Source organism: Theileria orientalis, chromosome 2, assembly GCF_000740895.1.
Source record: "Theileria orientalis strain Shintoku DNA, chromosome 2, complete genome".
Lineage (NCBI taxonomy): Eukaryota > Apicomplexa > Aconoidasida > Piroplasmida > Theileriidae > Theileria > Theileria orientalis.
This window is the reverse complement of record NC_025261.1, coordinates 685,259-700,100: the sequence shown is the minus strand read 5'-3', so window position 1 is coordinate 700,100 and position 14,842 is coordinate 685,259. Positions and strand designations below refer to the sequence as shown.

The following is a 14,842-nucleotide window of genomic DNA, read 5'->3' as shown; positions in this document are numbered from 1 at the left end:
GGACAAAGCTCAATTTAATTTATATTCAAATTAAATCCAAACGAGACTATATATTTTTGGGGGAATCTAAACTTAATATCAGTATTTAATACATTTATATGTACATAACATCGTTGAAGAATAAATCAATAGAAATATTACATCAAATCCACTTGTTATAATACAACAAGAATATTTTTTATGGGAAGTACAAAATGATACGTATAAAAGCGGAATGTTTCTGTGCTTACTTCTCAGCTTGAACTGCACTATATTATATATTAATTTCAATTTTTACAATCTTATTTTAATTCATTCTCCATTTTTAACCACTCTATTATTTGATTTTGTCCACAATCTACTTATTATACCGAGATGTGCTTATTTTCCTAACTAATTCCATGTTTAGAATATACACATGGAGACCCATGCATCACTCGCATACCTTCCATATAGATAACTAGTCCTGTGCCTATCTACATATGGATACATATATAATATTTTTTAAAACGTTGCGATTGTGAACATTGCTATACGATTTCATACGACTTTGGAAGCGGACACTTTGTGTATAATGGCACTTTTCCGTTTCTTTTGAAGTTTTCGACTTCCTCGACCAGCATATCGAATGTGATGTCATCTTCTATGCTTGACTTGACGCTTCTGACGACTGAAATGTGGTTCGGCAAGTTTTTGTCCTCCCGTATCCTCTCCGCAAACCAGCCTCCTTCCACCCAGGTCCCGTTCTCAAAGTCATAATCTATTCTCCCCTCCGTCGAAGCTTGAAACCTATTTTTGGGATCACTTTTAATCTTCGGAATGAACGTGTAGACTCTCGAGTCCGTTATCCATGAACACTCGACGATTATTTGTGTGATTTGATCCGTGCTACATACTAATGAATCACTAAAATTAACTACTCAACCCTTTAATAAAAATTAAAATAAGTCTAAATTAAAAACTTACAGTGCCATTTCTATTATTTTCTTATACACCTCGCCATAAGGTGCAAGAAATTCGTTATAAAAGACTCGTGTTCCCTACCGCATTAATGTAAAAGTGCCATTTGTATTATAATGGCATAGCTAATGGCGATATAAACATAAAATTAACATATGGTTGTGTTGCTAGGAGCTATGTAGCAAAAGTTGTAAGTAGTAGTTACCGAATCTGAAACGTATAGTTGCACTATTCTGGGTCTCTTCGTGTTATCGTATACCACATCGATACTGAAATCAACCTAACAATCATCTATATTTATAAATAGTAACATACTGTGTTTAAATGAGGCGGCTTCCACTTAAGAAGTGTTTTACACGTCCCAGGCGAGTAAGGTGTGTTGACTGGAGTGAAAATTAGCCCATCAGAAACATGCGGTAGCTTAACAGAAATGTCATCAATATATTTTATTTGTGTGATGTCGAAGAAATCCTAAATCAACCATTAATTAACCCCTATTCGATATTCAGAATAGTAAATATATAATGCATAATATTATGCGCGAATTAAATATATAACTCGGCATTCTCGTTGTACTGTCCTTTGTACGGTACTTTAAACACACCTTCAGGTATATTTCCAGGTTATTAGGCGCTTCTCTAGGATCAGAATCTTTTTGAGCGTTTAAATTTTGCTGAAGGTTTGCCATTTTGCTTTGCCTCAAGGGAAGTATAACATCTGTGTAAACGAAAGCTAGCCTTTCTAACAAATTCATTTTATTCAAGGGGCGCCTTTGGATGCAAATCCCATCATAACACAAGTACCTGTATACAACAGAGCCGTTATCGGCCTTATCCTGAAAGAGTGTGTTAAAATATCAAAGATACCGTTACAACTTCTCCGTCCAACAGCGTCAACTGCTGAAACTCGGTTAAATTGCCACGAATGGGCAACTTCATTTTTATTTCATGTACTTCTTCCAGTCTTCCGATCAAAAAGATTGATCCTGAAGCAGATAGCAATAAGGCTCGAACACCATCCGACTTTTCACAAACTACGTAATCGTTTCTAAATAAGAGAGGAAGAAATTCCCTAAATAAATATGAATCGAAATAAGAAAATGTGTGTTTAAAATGGAATAATATGCAACAAAATGAAGGGAATTTGAAAATATTAAAAAGAAGATAGTAGTCAGAATAATAACCTGCAAAGCGAAGTTGGCTGGGAACCTGGAAATGATGGACGATTCCATCCACATAAATCTCGAACCTTCTGGAGAACCCTTTCGCTATTTTCTCTAGATTCCACTGGAAGTCCTGGCAGCGGTGATTTAGAGTTATATATATCATACATTAAATCAAAATGGGCAAGAAGAACAACTATACTATTAATATTACAAATAACTTCATTTTAATTGATAACTTACACGAAATCTGCAAATACGCAAACACCATATACCACGCCTAATAATATTGGATTATATGGACCTATAATATGTTTTAATGTTTTTGTATTATAGAAATGTATTATATTTAATTTTAAACTGTGATTCCTGTAATTGTATTATAATGTGTCTTAGTATTTGGGACTTTTAGCTCACACAAAGTCTTTTCGTAAATATTTTAGAAAATTCTCTTGATTTAAGTAAAAATGGAGGAGTTATTTAAATTGAAAAAAAAGGATAGTACCGAAAAGAAATCTACCTCACTCCAGAGGTCGATGGATATATTCTTGCGGTTGACCAACCTCTCAATGGAATGGAATATGGTTTGTTTCGTTGGCTCCTTTGTTACGCACTCAGAAAGGGAGAAATACTGGGACGAAATGCACAAAAAAATGGCTCAGTCGATACTGGATAACATAAAAACGCTGAAAGGATGCTGGGTGAAGCTGGGCCAGTTCCTGAGCACTAAATCAGGCTTCCTGCCGCCATATTACCTAGAGGCGCTGACGCAGCTGCAAGACGTCATGCCGAACAGCGACTTCGGAGAAATCATAGAAACGCTGGAGGAAGACCTGGGCTTCATGGACGTCGTGTACGGAAACTTCGACTCAATTCCAATCGCAAGCGCGTCAATAGCACAAGTGCACAAAGCGAAGCTGGTGGACGGCTCGCCAGTGGCAGTGAAGGTACAGCACAAGTCGAGCGAACAGAACCTGATGAACGACATAGAGATCCTGAAAATGATAACGTCAATGATGCACTCAGCAGGAATATACCCGGACATCAAGGACTACTTCGAAGAGTACGCGTCGTACGCAGCGAAGGAGCTGGACTTCACAATAGAAGCGAACAACATAGAGCTGTCGCACGCAGATGTAATAAGGTCGAAGGTGCCAGTGAAGCTGCCGAAGCTGTACAGCGAGTACTGCTCAAGGCACGTTATCACGATGCAGTTCTTTGACCTGAGTAAGTTCACGGACAAGGAGTTCAGGAGCAGGCACAACGTTAACATGCCGCAGGCGATCTACGACGTACACGACTTCGCAATCTTCCAGCTCATGAGTTGCGGAAGGATGCACTCGGATCCTCACCCAGGAAATTTGCAGCTGCACTACGACCCGAAGGAGAAGAAGGTGTACCCGGTATTCCTTGATTGGGGGTTCACGACGCACATCGACGACGTGTCGAGGCTGGGACTGGCGAAGATGTACAAGTCGCTCTTCACGCACGACCCGATGGGAATGATCTCAGCAATGATGGAGGTTAAGTTCACGAAGATAGAGGCGTTCCCGTACCGCTACGACTCGCTGTTCGACGCGTTCATAGGACTCTTCCTGTCCTCGTACAAGTTGACCTTCGGAAACGCGTTCAGAGATGAGCCTGACACGGACGAGTACATAAAAAAGACGAGAGAGATGCAGGCGAAGGTGAACAGGCTGATGCAGGAGTTCCTAGTTAAGTTCTTCAAAAAGGCGCCGAACTTCGTGCCGCTCTCGCTGAAGGTGCTCTTAGAGTACCAGTCGCTGTCGAAGATGGTGAAGGCGTACGCGCCGTTCCTGCACCTGGTGTACAAAAACTCGTCATTCGCACTGTACTCGGTCTACGACTCGCCGCTCAACTACTACTACAGCCGCCTGGGCCTTCCGCTGCTTCAGAGTAAGCTGAACGCGATCAAGTATAAGGTGAATGAGTCGTGCAGCCACAGAAGCAGCTCGAGCGAGGAGTATAGCGAAGTAAAGGGAGGATACATGTCTAGACTGAGAAGGTACACGTTCTACGACATGGTGGAGAAGGTGGCGCAGGACTCGAGCAGAAGGAATAAGAATTTCAGGCTCTTTTCAGAGCTGTACATAACTGAGAGTAAGAACCTGCTGGAGTCGAGGCTGTCGGACCTACTGAGGCACCTCTACCAAGACAACTCGAACCTGATAGCAGCGCAGGTGGGAGTGATCCGCAAAGGAGCAATCGAAGTGGAACTCTCCTTCGGAAACATAGACAAGTACGAAAAGAGACCAATATCGAACGAGAGCCTCTTCCCACTCTTCAACATGAGCAGCGGACTGCTGACGATAGCAGTGCTGCACCTGGCATCGATAGGGAAGATAGGGCTCAACGACAGAGTTCACATCTACTGGCCGGAGTTCAAGCAGAACAAGGAGTTCGTGACTATCAGAGACGTGCTCGAGCACAAGTGCGGAGTGATCTACACGGACTACCCATTCGTCGACATCTGCACGTCGAGAGAGACGATGCGCAAGTGCGTGGAAAACGCGCGCTTCTTCTACCACAACAGAGGAGTGGACTACATGGTGATCTTCTACGGCTTCATCCTCTCGGAAATCATCACGAGAGTGACGAAGGTGCCCACGGAGGAGTTCGTGATGATGCTGGCCTCGATGGTGGGAATCGACAGCGCGAACATGCTGTACCCGAACCCGGTGGTAGCGAACACGAGAAACGAGGAGGGAGACAGCGACAGCGAGTCGAGCTCTAGTGAGTGCAGCCACGGCGACGACTTCACGAAGAACCTGAACCTGCTGTTCGAGCAGAGCGTCGCAGTGTTCGGAGACCAGCTGCCGCTGCTGAACCTGCTGAACGTAAAGGACACGGCCAGGGGAAGACCCAAGCCAGAAAATATCGCAAATACCGACGAGTGCAGCAACGAGAGCGACCAGGAGTACTCGGACAGCAGCGAGGAGCAGCACGCGAGAGCGAAGGGGAAGAACAAGAGTGGGAAGATGGGCGACGGAAGTAAAAATGACCGCAGTAAGGCCCACGCGAAGGGAATGAAGAAGTTGAAAGGAGGCGCCGATGAGAGGAACAGCAGTCTGAAGATAGTGTCGCTGGACGACAACTGCCTGGACAGCAGCTTCAGGCACGTGAACCTGGACATCGAGGAGTTCAGGAAAAACCTGGCCTTCCAGTCGACGGTGATCGACGTACCGACGGACGCGAAGGGGCGCGCGGATGCGACCTACTACTGCTCCTGCTACAGGTACGACAAGGACTTCCCGGACGGGGAGCTGAAGCGCTGCTACGTGCCGACCAAGTACTGCCCAGTGCCGAACAGGCTGATAAGGGTCTTCAGAGGGAACGCGGAGGACTCGGTGCTCCCGAGGTACCGAAAGTTCATCGACACCGGGGAGCTGGAGCTGCCCGACGGGCACTACGACTCGGACTACTGCAGCCCCGTGAAGCAGGAGGACGAGGTCGACGTGAACTCGGAGGAGTACATCTCGCGGAAGATAAGGGAGTCGTTCAGAAGGACCTTCTCGAAGCTGTACGACTCAGAAGACGAGAAGAATTCGGACTTGGATCCGGCGAGTGAAGCTGATCCCACTGAGAATAGCCAGTCGAATGGGCAGGAGAAGGACGGGGGCCCGAATGCATCTGTGAAGATGGGAAAGCTGGTGAAGACGAGGCAGAAGATACGCCTGAGCGAAAGCAGCCTGGTGAAGCTGGAGGGGTACACGCTTAACGACCTCGTGCGCTTCAAAAACAACATGATAGACCCGATTGTCGCAAACTACAGGGAGTTCTACGAGAACTCGGTTCCTTTCCTGAACGCACGGGCCAACGCGCTGTCCCTGGCTCTGTTTTACTACTCAGTGCTATCCGGGTCACTGGTGTCGGCGGATCTACTGGCCGAGGTGATGAAAAACAACAACCACGACAAGTCGTTTCTGCACAGATTCTTTTTAGGTACTTTTGAACTAGCAGTTACTTAGTCTCCGCCTACCTGCTCATTTTATTACACTTGCATCTTTTTACACGTGTTTATACACGCGCATCTGTTGCCTTTGGGAAATTGATATAATTTTAGGGATGTTCCAGGGTCGCTTTTCGCTAGGGTTTCAAAAATTCGCATTTCTGGACAGGGACAATAACTTGTGCGAGGGCTTTGGGCACTCGGACATTTCGGGCTCAGTCGTGATGGGAATTCCCTCGCACAACCTATCAATCACACTTTTTGTATCGCACTGCACCAGACAATACGTAAGTACATTAGCTGCAAAGTCAGTTACTGCGCGCACTGCTACTTTATTGATATTACGGTTACCACTGCCACCAATGCCACCATTACTAACTCCAGTGGCAACTAGCTCATGAATATTCAGGTTACCATAAAGATTCTCAAGTTCATACTTGAGCACTACGGACTGAGGCTCATTGACTGCAACGTCATGGACTCTAACTTTTACAGGGCACTCACCCTCTTGTAAAATGTCAATAAAATCCCATGTACGCGCCACTTATGTCATACTTAACATGAATGTGTGATGAGTGTAAAAAAATTAACTATTACTTAATCCTTTTTCGGTCAACAGGCTTAAGGATCTAAAGAGAAAATTAATATCAGTAGTACTAATGTTATTAACAGTAGTATCAGTAGTAGTAACAATAGCAGTAGTAACAATAATAGTGGTACTACAAGTAGTAGTGATAGCAGTAGTAACAATATCAGTAGTAGTAATAGCAGTAGTAATAGTGGTAGTACCAATACTAATGCTGTTAACAGTAGTAGTAACAATAGTAGTAGTACCAATACTAATGCTGTTAACAGTAGTAGTAACAATAATAGTAGTTGTAGTAACTACTATGTGGAAGTGAATAGCAATATAAACAGCGACGTACTTGAAATGAACACATCAGAGTCTTGTCTACACTCATCATTGCACCGGCATTATCAAATTCACCGCAATAATTGGGTGCACTGAAGAGGGTAACAAGCCGACGCTTCGAAAAGAACTCATATCCATCCTCCACGACCTGGTGAGCACGACAAATTAAATCCAACTCATGTTTTACAAGAAAATTTACAACTATATCGGAACCGAAAGTGAACGACACACCCCTGTCGTTCTCACCCCAACCGGTGGTATTCGGGTCGGGGTCACTCCACAGAAGGTCACACAACAATCCTGTATCCGGGACGTCAGTAGGCCGTGAAATTTGCCTAATTTGATCCATCGTGGTTAACTCTGGGGATAGGCCTCCGTGCATACAGAATATCTTGTCGTCTATGATTGCCGCTACAGGCAAACAATTAAAACAGTCGGTAAAGGCCTTCCATAACTTTATACTATATCTGCGTTTACCTGAATCAGGGATAAAGTGTGCACACACTAGAGTGTGTACTCATAAAAAAGAATACATAAGTGGCCGTTTCAGCCATTGTGAATGAATAAATAGATAAAACTTACATTCGTCGTAGAAGCCATATATACGATTTATAGATGCACACTCGTGATTTCCTCGGAGCAAAAAGAAATTTTCCGGGTACTTAATCTTGTAAGCTAAAAGTAGACAAATAGTCTCAAGACTTTGCTTTCCCCTGTCTACGTAGTCACCCAAAAACAAGTAGTTGGAAACGGGAGGGAATCCACCGTACTCGAAGAGACGAAGAAGGTCGTAGTACTGACCGTGAATATCGCCGCAAATTTTTATGGGAGCCTCGAGCTCAAGTAAAATTGATTGCGATAAGAAAATCTCTCGACTTTTAATGCACAAGCCTCTGATCTCGTCCTCGCTGAGCTGTACGGATTTTATGGGACGGTTCCCGCGAACCTCGAGCAGACGCTCAATTACACTGTCCAATTCTAAGTCCATTTGTAAAAATCTTTATTTCAATGATAAATATACTAAATTTTATGCGATTCTAAACTTGTTATTAACTGCTTTAAATAAACCGATTTTTCAATGATCAGAGATGGAAATCTAAGAATTAAGTACAACGGTGTAGCAAGGAGAACGATCCATTATAAAATAAAAATACAATAATTTCACAGCCTGTGTATATTTTTTAGCGGCGATATAAGTAAATATAACTAAATTAATTTGGCGACACATGCACACTGAGAGGGAAACCCAGTGAAAGATTTAAAATATGCAACCCTGGTAAGAATATTTTAACCAAAACAACGATTCGCTACAAATGGCCTGAATATAAGAGGAAAGGGCCAGTAGTGATCAGTGTAACCTAAAATGTCCAAAATACTACCAATATGTAAAAATACAAACAGCCGCGCTACGGATTGTGCTTATATCGCTACCATATGCTATTGCGGTTCATAAGTGGTTGAGATATCGGATCTGTGATTAAGCTCTATGATACATAATCTCTCTCTGTTTCCTGTTTGCACTATATTAGCCTCAGATGTTTCAGTAAGGAGCGAAAATGTATTTTTAATCCTTGGGAGCTTTGTGATTTTTGTACAATATTGATTTGTATTTTTGAATATTTAAACTGCTGTCTAATGTGTGTATAATGCTTCTGTTTCATATAGTTTGCCGCTTTCGCAAGATTATCAATTTATGATTCCTTTCGTGTTCTTAGTTCTGAAAGACCCCCGGATTCTTGGCTTTTGAAATAAACTGTTTCCGATCCTTAATGTGCAGAATTCGTATCGTTTGATTTTTTATTGCAGGTTCCTAATAATCTTTACACACCGGGCTCCATCTACGTCTCCATTATCGGCTCATCTTGCTCAGATGTTATTTATTAGTATACAGATGTTATTTTTAATCACATATGTCTATTTAAAATCAAATTAGGTTTTTATAGGTGCGATATTTGGCCAGGTACTTGTCCACCTGGACCTTTTGCCTACGAATTATCATAATTTTTGCTGTAAACGCTTTTATTCTGCATACTTAAGCCTATTTACTGCGAATATCTCTCGTTTTACCTTTTCAAACTCTCAATGTTGAACAGTGATATCTTATCCTGTTTATTTTCTGTCTTACCTACAACATAAAATATCAGCGTCAGTTATTTAATTGTGAAACACACTGTATCTGCTCTAAACTGTATACTTATATCTGTAATTACCGTTTGTTTCCTCTTCCTTCGTCTCCTGTTCCTTGTTTACATTCTTCAACACATCCACGTTTCCTAGGATCAGCGCCTGAACTGTCTTTTTGAGTGACGTGTTTGCTTGTAGGTCCGTCATTTTGATGTTCCTTCTGCAGGTTGGGCACGTGATTTTATTCGTGAAGGTCGTGTTCGTCTTCCCTATTATGCAATCTAGGCAGAACGTTTCACCGCAGCACAGCGTTGTCACAGGATTGTTAAAGTAACAGAGGCAAATTGTGCACTTGAACCCCTTTGACAGTGCCTGCGAGTCCTTTTCACTTATGCCTAGGTGCACTTGTATTCTCTGGTCCACTGTTTTTGTGAAAAATGCTCCACCGGATACAGATTCCGCCTCCCTCATGATTGCAAAGGTGCCATCTAAATATTCAATTAGTAGTTGCAGTTGCAAACGCTATGTGCCATCAACATCCATGTGTTACTACTATTATATTATACTGTTGTTTACCTTTTAGCATATACACCTCATCATATTTTGCTATGTCGTTAAAACTAATTGGTGTTAAAAAGTCATTTGGGATGCCTGTGGATGATCTTATTTTCTTCGACAGTCTCTTTCCTTCAACGTTTGTGCAGTTTCTTATGTGATGTCCTCTCTCTCCGCACATGTGGCATATATAGTCTGCGTCCACTGGTATTATCTCACTCTGGTCTTCCATGTCGTGTGCGTACATTCTATTAGGTATTTGAACTCCTGATGTGCCCGCGCTGCTGTAGCCAGCTGCAGCTGTTGTTCCTGCAGTTATTGGCATACTGCTGGTTGATAAATTACTCTGCTTCAGCAGCGTTCTATTCTTGTAGTATCTTCTTGACAATGAGTCGTACTGGTTTGTGTCGTACGCGTTCTGTCCTTTCATCAGTTCCACTATTTTCAACTCTTCTTCTTCTTCATTTATGTTTGACGTTTCCGCCTTGCTAGACGTTTCATACAGGTCATCCATGTTAAACATGAAATCGATTTCCTTAAATTCGTCATCGTCTCCCGCGTCATCTCCTTCGTTTCCTAATTTAAAGGTTACGTTATCTTTTCCGCTACTTTTGAACAGGGTGTTTGCGTTATTTATCAGTGCCGATGCCTCCTCTGAGGTGCAACGCCTTGTATATATTTTTGAATTCACTGGGAGCACGTAGTAGTCCGACACTACCACTTCCGGGTCACTGTCCAAATATATTACGAAATCGATGGAGGTCGATTCTGACAGTCCAAAATTGACTTTAAGCTTTTCCCGAACCTGGGCCACCTCACAGGGCAAAGTCACTGAAGCCAACACGTTAAACGGTCCTGTGCTTCCCTTAAACTTCCACAAAAGATTATTAGAACCAGCCATGTGTGCTCAAACTGTATTATGATTGAGTTACTTAGATATTTATCAAGGTGAGATTAAAATTGTATCAAATATGTTACAAATATGACAAAAAGAGCCATTGATGTAAAATCATCACTGGAAGACGGATAAAAATACATATAAACTACAAAAATCAACAAATGTGTTAAAATATAATGAAATTAATTGAATTTCATGTAAAAAATTAAAATATATATAAATTAAACTGAACAAAATGAGTATTGTTTCCCCATAGCACTCAACGTCTTTTAGTGTGTATAAAATCAACTAAATATTATTTAATTCTAAATATATAGTTTACTTTTCATTACAGTATTTCTATATATTGATCATATTTCTATTTAGTGTTGTTCCAATTCAATTTTAAGACGGATTCCATTGACACATTCATACACATTACAAAATAATATATTCATATAGGTTAAGAAATTACATCTTCGTTTTAGAATACATCCGGAGGCATCCTGAATGTGATTTGTACTGGCGTTTATGGTTACCTGTGGTCAAAGTTGTTGATCGTGTCGCTCGAATCGTTCTTGTAAACTAAGTTGTTCACCACCGACCTCATCTTGTTCAGTTCAGACTTAAGGGCCATATTTTCCTCCTCGATCCTAATAATGCTCGATTCGTCAGCCTTCATCCTCTAAAACAGAGATAAATAAAAGTACATTACAAACAATACATAATGGGTAGTACCTATATGCCTAGTTAATACCAATAGTAAACTCACCTTTATCGACTCGTACTGCGATTTTACGATGTTTGTAAGGAGATTCTTTTCGTCGCTCAGGTAGTTAACCCTCTTGTTCAAGTGCTCGATTTCCTGGTAGTTGTATTTGTGTAAATCGGCACACAAAGTGAACATCAACGACTGCAGTTGCGTTTGGAAATCTCTAATAGACGTGCTCTTGGTCAACAGCTCCATGATTTTCTTAACATTTGTAGTTGACACCGATGTTATCTTTTCAATTAAATCGCTGTTGGGAGTGACGTCGACACAGCTACGCGGAGCAAGTGTGTAGTTGGTTAAGCTGGCGTTAAGGTTAGCACTTGCGTTATGATTGATGTTATTGCTGTTGGAAAAATTGATGTTTGGTGAAAAGGTTCTGCGTTTGATTACAGGATCATCATTTTTCGCTTCGAAAGCAATATTATAGCCCCTTTTGACAGATTCCCTATATAGAGACTCCCGTGGAAGAGAATCCTTTATTGACGAATCCTTAGATACAAAATTTCTAATTGACGGATCGTTTTGTTGAGGAATGTCGTACTTGGTACTGCATTGCTTGTTTACGAGATACATGTCAACAGATCTTAAATCCGAAGTAAACTGATCATTAGTTGAATGTTGGTAAAATGAATTGTAATCCCTGGGAGGGTTCGAATTCAGATTTACGATTTGAGGCAATATCAACGTGTCGTCCCTCATTTCAAAAATCAAGGGAGTAATTAGAATTCAGATTGTAAAATTTTTGACAAGAATCAAGCTAAAGCAGCACGTACAACCTGTGTGAAAATATCCGAAGGAAACAAAAGTAAATTAAAACCAGCGAGTAGGTAAAAGCAGCAAAATGCTCAAAATCGAGATAGTTATTAAAGTTCGCTATCTTATTTAAACCATCTTAATAGATTAAATTCCAAATTAGATTTATTTTACAAACCGAAATACGGTGTAAAATATTAATATATAAGTAGTGAGAAAAAAATTAACTGATTTTAACACAAGTATAGGCCCTACATACATTATATTATATTTATGTTAATTTGGTTTAACTTGTCATATTTTGGCATTGTTTGAATAACAAATATGTATTACAATTGAATTTATTAAACATTTAATATATGTGGTCATATTTGTGTATTTATCATTTAAACATTTTATACACCCAAACATCTTTAAACTACCAATCATTTTAATTTATATATTAATTAATATTTGTGTTATATTGATTTATATTTACATACATGTATAACGCTTTTAAATTCCGAAATGAGTTCCCCCTCACTTATATAGGTCTAAACACTTGATATTTTAACACATTTTTGAAATGATTTTAAATAATTGAGTTTTAATTAAATTGTAGATATGTTAAATCATAATATATTTAGATTTAAACGATTTGTTTTGATATTTTTGATATTTTGTACCATACCATGTCCTTCCTATTGTTTTATCGTTTCCTCTAAGGGATTGTTTATCTTAAAGTCACACATTTATAGGTAATTGTTTAATTATTGATGTTTAATAATTTATGTTTATTTAGATCGCCTTGTAAAATAGACACACTCAAGTATTCCAAAAAGGAAGGTAATTTTTTATTAAACAACCGAATAAATGTAGATTCTTCTGATGAAGATAATCAAACATACTCACTCAATTCAGAAGATGATAATAATTCTGTATATTTAGACTTAGATAACAAAAATGATTCTGAGAATGTGGATTTCTTACCGAATGATAGTTCTCAAAAATCTGGAGAAAAGAAAAATAATTTGGACTTTGATAAGTTCGAATTCGATCCAGAAACGTATAAGAAGATGGTAGATAGTTTTGCATTATATAAAGGGCCATCATACTCACTTAGTGAATACAACAGGGAGTTGCCGGAAGGATGTAAAACTATCGCAGACTTTTTAGAATACCCGCGCAACTACAACTTCTTTAAATCGGCAGAAATAGTATCGCAAGGAATTGACTACGGACTTGAAGGCTCATTATATGACGATGATGGCCTATCTGAAGTGAAAAGGATGGAAGGACCGTATTTGAAGTCGTCATATGAAACAATGGGAAAACTAGCAGAAAGCACAGAAAAAAGATACACAACACGGGAGGATGAAGAAGATGAAGTTGAGCCAGAAAAGATGTATGACATACTGAAAGATAGGAAAAAGGTCGAAGACGTGCGTAAGATATTTAAGGGAAACTACGAGCCGTTTGAACACTTTCCAGATTTAGAATCAGATTCAGAAACAGTTGATGAAAAACAGTTTGATGAAAAACAGGTTGATGAAGAATCAGAGAATGTAAATCATGGTCAATCAAAGGCAAATAGAAAGGACGATGTACCATTATCTAAAATCAATCCAAACTACTTCATGTTTGACTCGCACGGACACCTGCAGTACTATTTGAAGTACATAAACGACTACAAGTATGACCTGTTCAGCTATCATAACAAAAACGAGGAAAAACCAAGTTTTTATTTGAACTATGAATACACAAAAAAGATAGAAAGGCCGTTTCCGCCTAGCAGAGACCACACAGAAAAGTTGAGAGAGTACTTCATATCACTACTGCCAACACTGATGGATAGGTTAGTGGAGTTGATAAAGAATGACCCAAATAAAAATAACACACCGTCGCCACCGATGCACGATTTGTCACTATTACTTAACTTTAACCAGCCAAAGTACCTATTCGAAGATGAAGATGAGTATGATGAAAATGGTAACCCGCTGGTGGACAAGGATCAAAAGTACTATGAAAAGTACGCAAGTTTAAAGGGGATCCACGAACCGGAGAATGACTTGATATACCCGTACAGCAACACTGAACCGGTGCTGCTGAGGAAGCTGTTGAGCACGTACCTGGAAATGCACAACACGAGGGACTTGGGGCCACTGCCAACATATAGAAAGTATAAATCGAGAAGTAAGTACCTGAAAGCAGCAACATTTCCAACACACACGAAGCCGCCGGAGCCAATAAGTGACATAGATCACGGAAGTGAAGGTAGTGATATGGAAATGAATGGCAGTGTAGATGATTCAGTGGAAAGTAGAAGTGATGGTATTAATGAGAATGGCGAGGAAGATTATCTGGAAAAATGGAAAAACCTGCCGAGATATGAAATAAGAACGAAGTTGTACGAACGAGGAAAGAAGAAGAGGGGACAAGCAATGGTATACCTGGAGCCAGGAAACGGAAACATAATCATAAATAACAAAGACGGATACCAATATGTGTGCTATAACGAGTTCAGACTGAGAGAAATTCTGGAGCCGCTGTCGAGCCTGAGGCTAAAGAGGAACTTTAACATAGTGGCAAAAGCGCACGGAGGAGGAATATCGGGACAAAGCGTAGCAATCAGGCACGCACTGGTCAAGTACCTGTACAGAATCCTGTCGCCGAAGCTGAAGCCAATCTTGCGAAAGTTCGACCTAGTATCAATAGATAGAAGAAGAGTAGAACGGAAAAAAACGAACCTGAGGAAGGCGAGAAAGAAGGAGATGTATAGTAAAAGATAGTACCCATGC

At 40.5% G+C, this 14,842-nt stretch overlaps 6 protein-coding genes across 6 annotated transcripts; 2 read left to right on the top strand and 4 right to left on the bottom strand.

Moving 5' to 3' along the window:
• Positions 1-509: 509 nt before the first annotated feature.
• Positions 510-2,271, bottom strand: TOT_020001004 (mRNA capping enzyme; the record flags this gene model as incomplete). The annotated part of the gene is made up of 7 exons (XM_009692083.1): positions 510-867; positions 946-1,019; positions 1,145-1,219; positions 1,255-1,410; positions 1,544-1,774; positions 1,806-2,010; positions 2,123-2,271. The coding sequence occupies 7 exons, from the start codon at positions 2,269-2,271 to the stop codon at positions 510-512; spliced, it is 1,248 nt and encodes a 415-aa protein (XP_009690378.1).
• Positions 2,272-2,568: 297 nt separating this feature from the next.
• TOT_020000340 (uncharacterized protein) lies at positions 2,569-6,585 on the top strand (the record flags this gene model as incomplete). The annotated part of the gene is made up of 4 exons (XM_009692082.1): positions 2,569-4,055; positions 4,119-6,064; positions 6,186-6,358; positions 6,481-6,585. The coding sequence occupies 4 exons, from the start codon at positions 2,569-2,571 to the stop codon at positions 6,583-6,585; spliced, it is 3,711 nt and encodes a 1,236-aa protein (XP_009690377.1).
• TOT_020000339 (serine/threonine protein phosphatase 1, PP1-gamma catalytic subunit) lies at positions 6,217-7,972 on the bottom strand (the record flags this gene model as incomplete). The annotated part of the gene is made up of 3 exons (XM_009692081.1): positions 6,217-6,576; positions 6,998-7,461; positions 7,567-7,972. The coding sequence occupies 3 exons, from the start codon at positions 7,970-7,972 to the stop codon at positions 6,217-6,219; spliced, it is 1,230 nt and encodes a 409-aa protein (XP_009690376.1).
• A 936-nt stretch (positions 7,973-8,908) lies between these two features.
• On the bottom strand, positions 8,909-10,564 carry TOT_020000338 (uncharacterized protein; the record flags this gene model as incomplete). The annotated part of the gene is made up of 4 exons (XM_009692080.1): positions 8,909-8,969; positions 9,052-9,109; positions 9,195-9,596; positions 9,685-10,564. The coding sequence occupies 4 exons, from the start codon at positions 10,562-10,564 to the stop codon at positions 8,909-8,911; spliced, it is 1,401 nt and encodes a 466-aa protein (XP_009690375.1).
• Positions 10,565-10,923: 359 nt separating this feature from the next.
• Positions 10,924-12,011, bottom strand: TOT_020000337 (conserved hypothetical protein; the record flags this gene model as incomplete). The annotated part of the gene is given in 3 exon segments (XM_009692079.1): positions 10,924-11,062; positions 11,080-11,225; positions 11,313-12,011. 3 exon segments carry the CDS (start codon positions 12,009-12,011, stop codon positions 10,924-10,926), a joined length of 984 nt encoding a protein of 327 aa, XP_009690374.1.
• A 657-nt stretch (positions 12,012-12,668) lies between these two features.
• Positions 12,669-14,833, top strand: TOT_020001051 (ribosomal protein S9/S16; the record flags this gene model as incomplete). Its single annotated transcript, XM_009692078.1, has 4 exons — positions 12,669-12,802; positions 12,847-13,486; positions 13,574-14,312; positions 14,400-14,833. 4 exons carry the CDS (start codon positions 12,669-12,671, stop codon positions 14,831-14,833), a joined length of 1,947 nt encoding a protein of 648 aa, XP_009690373.1.
• Between the last annotated feature and the right edge of the window lie 9 nt (positions 14,834-14,842).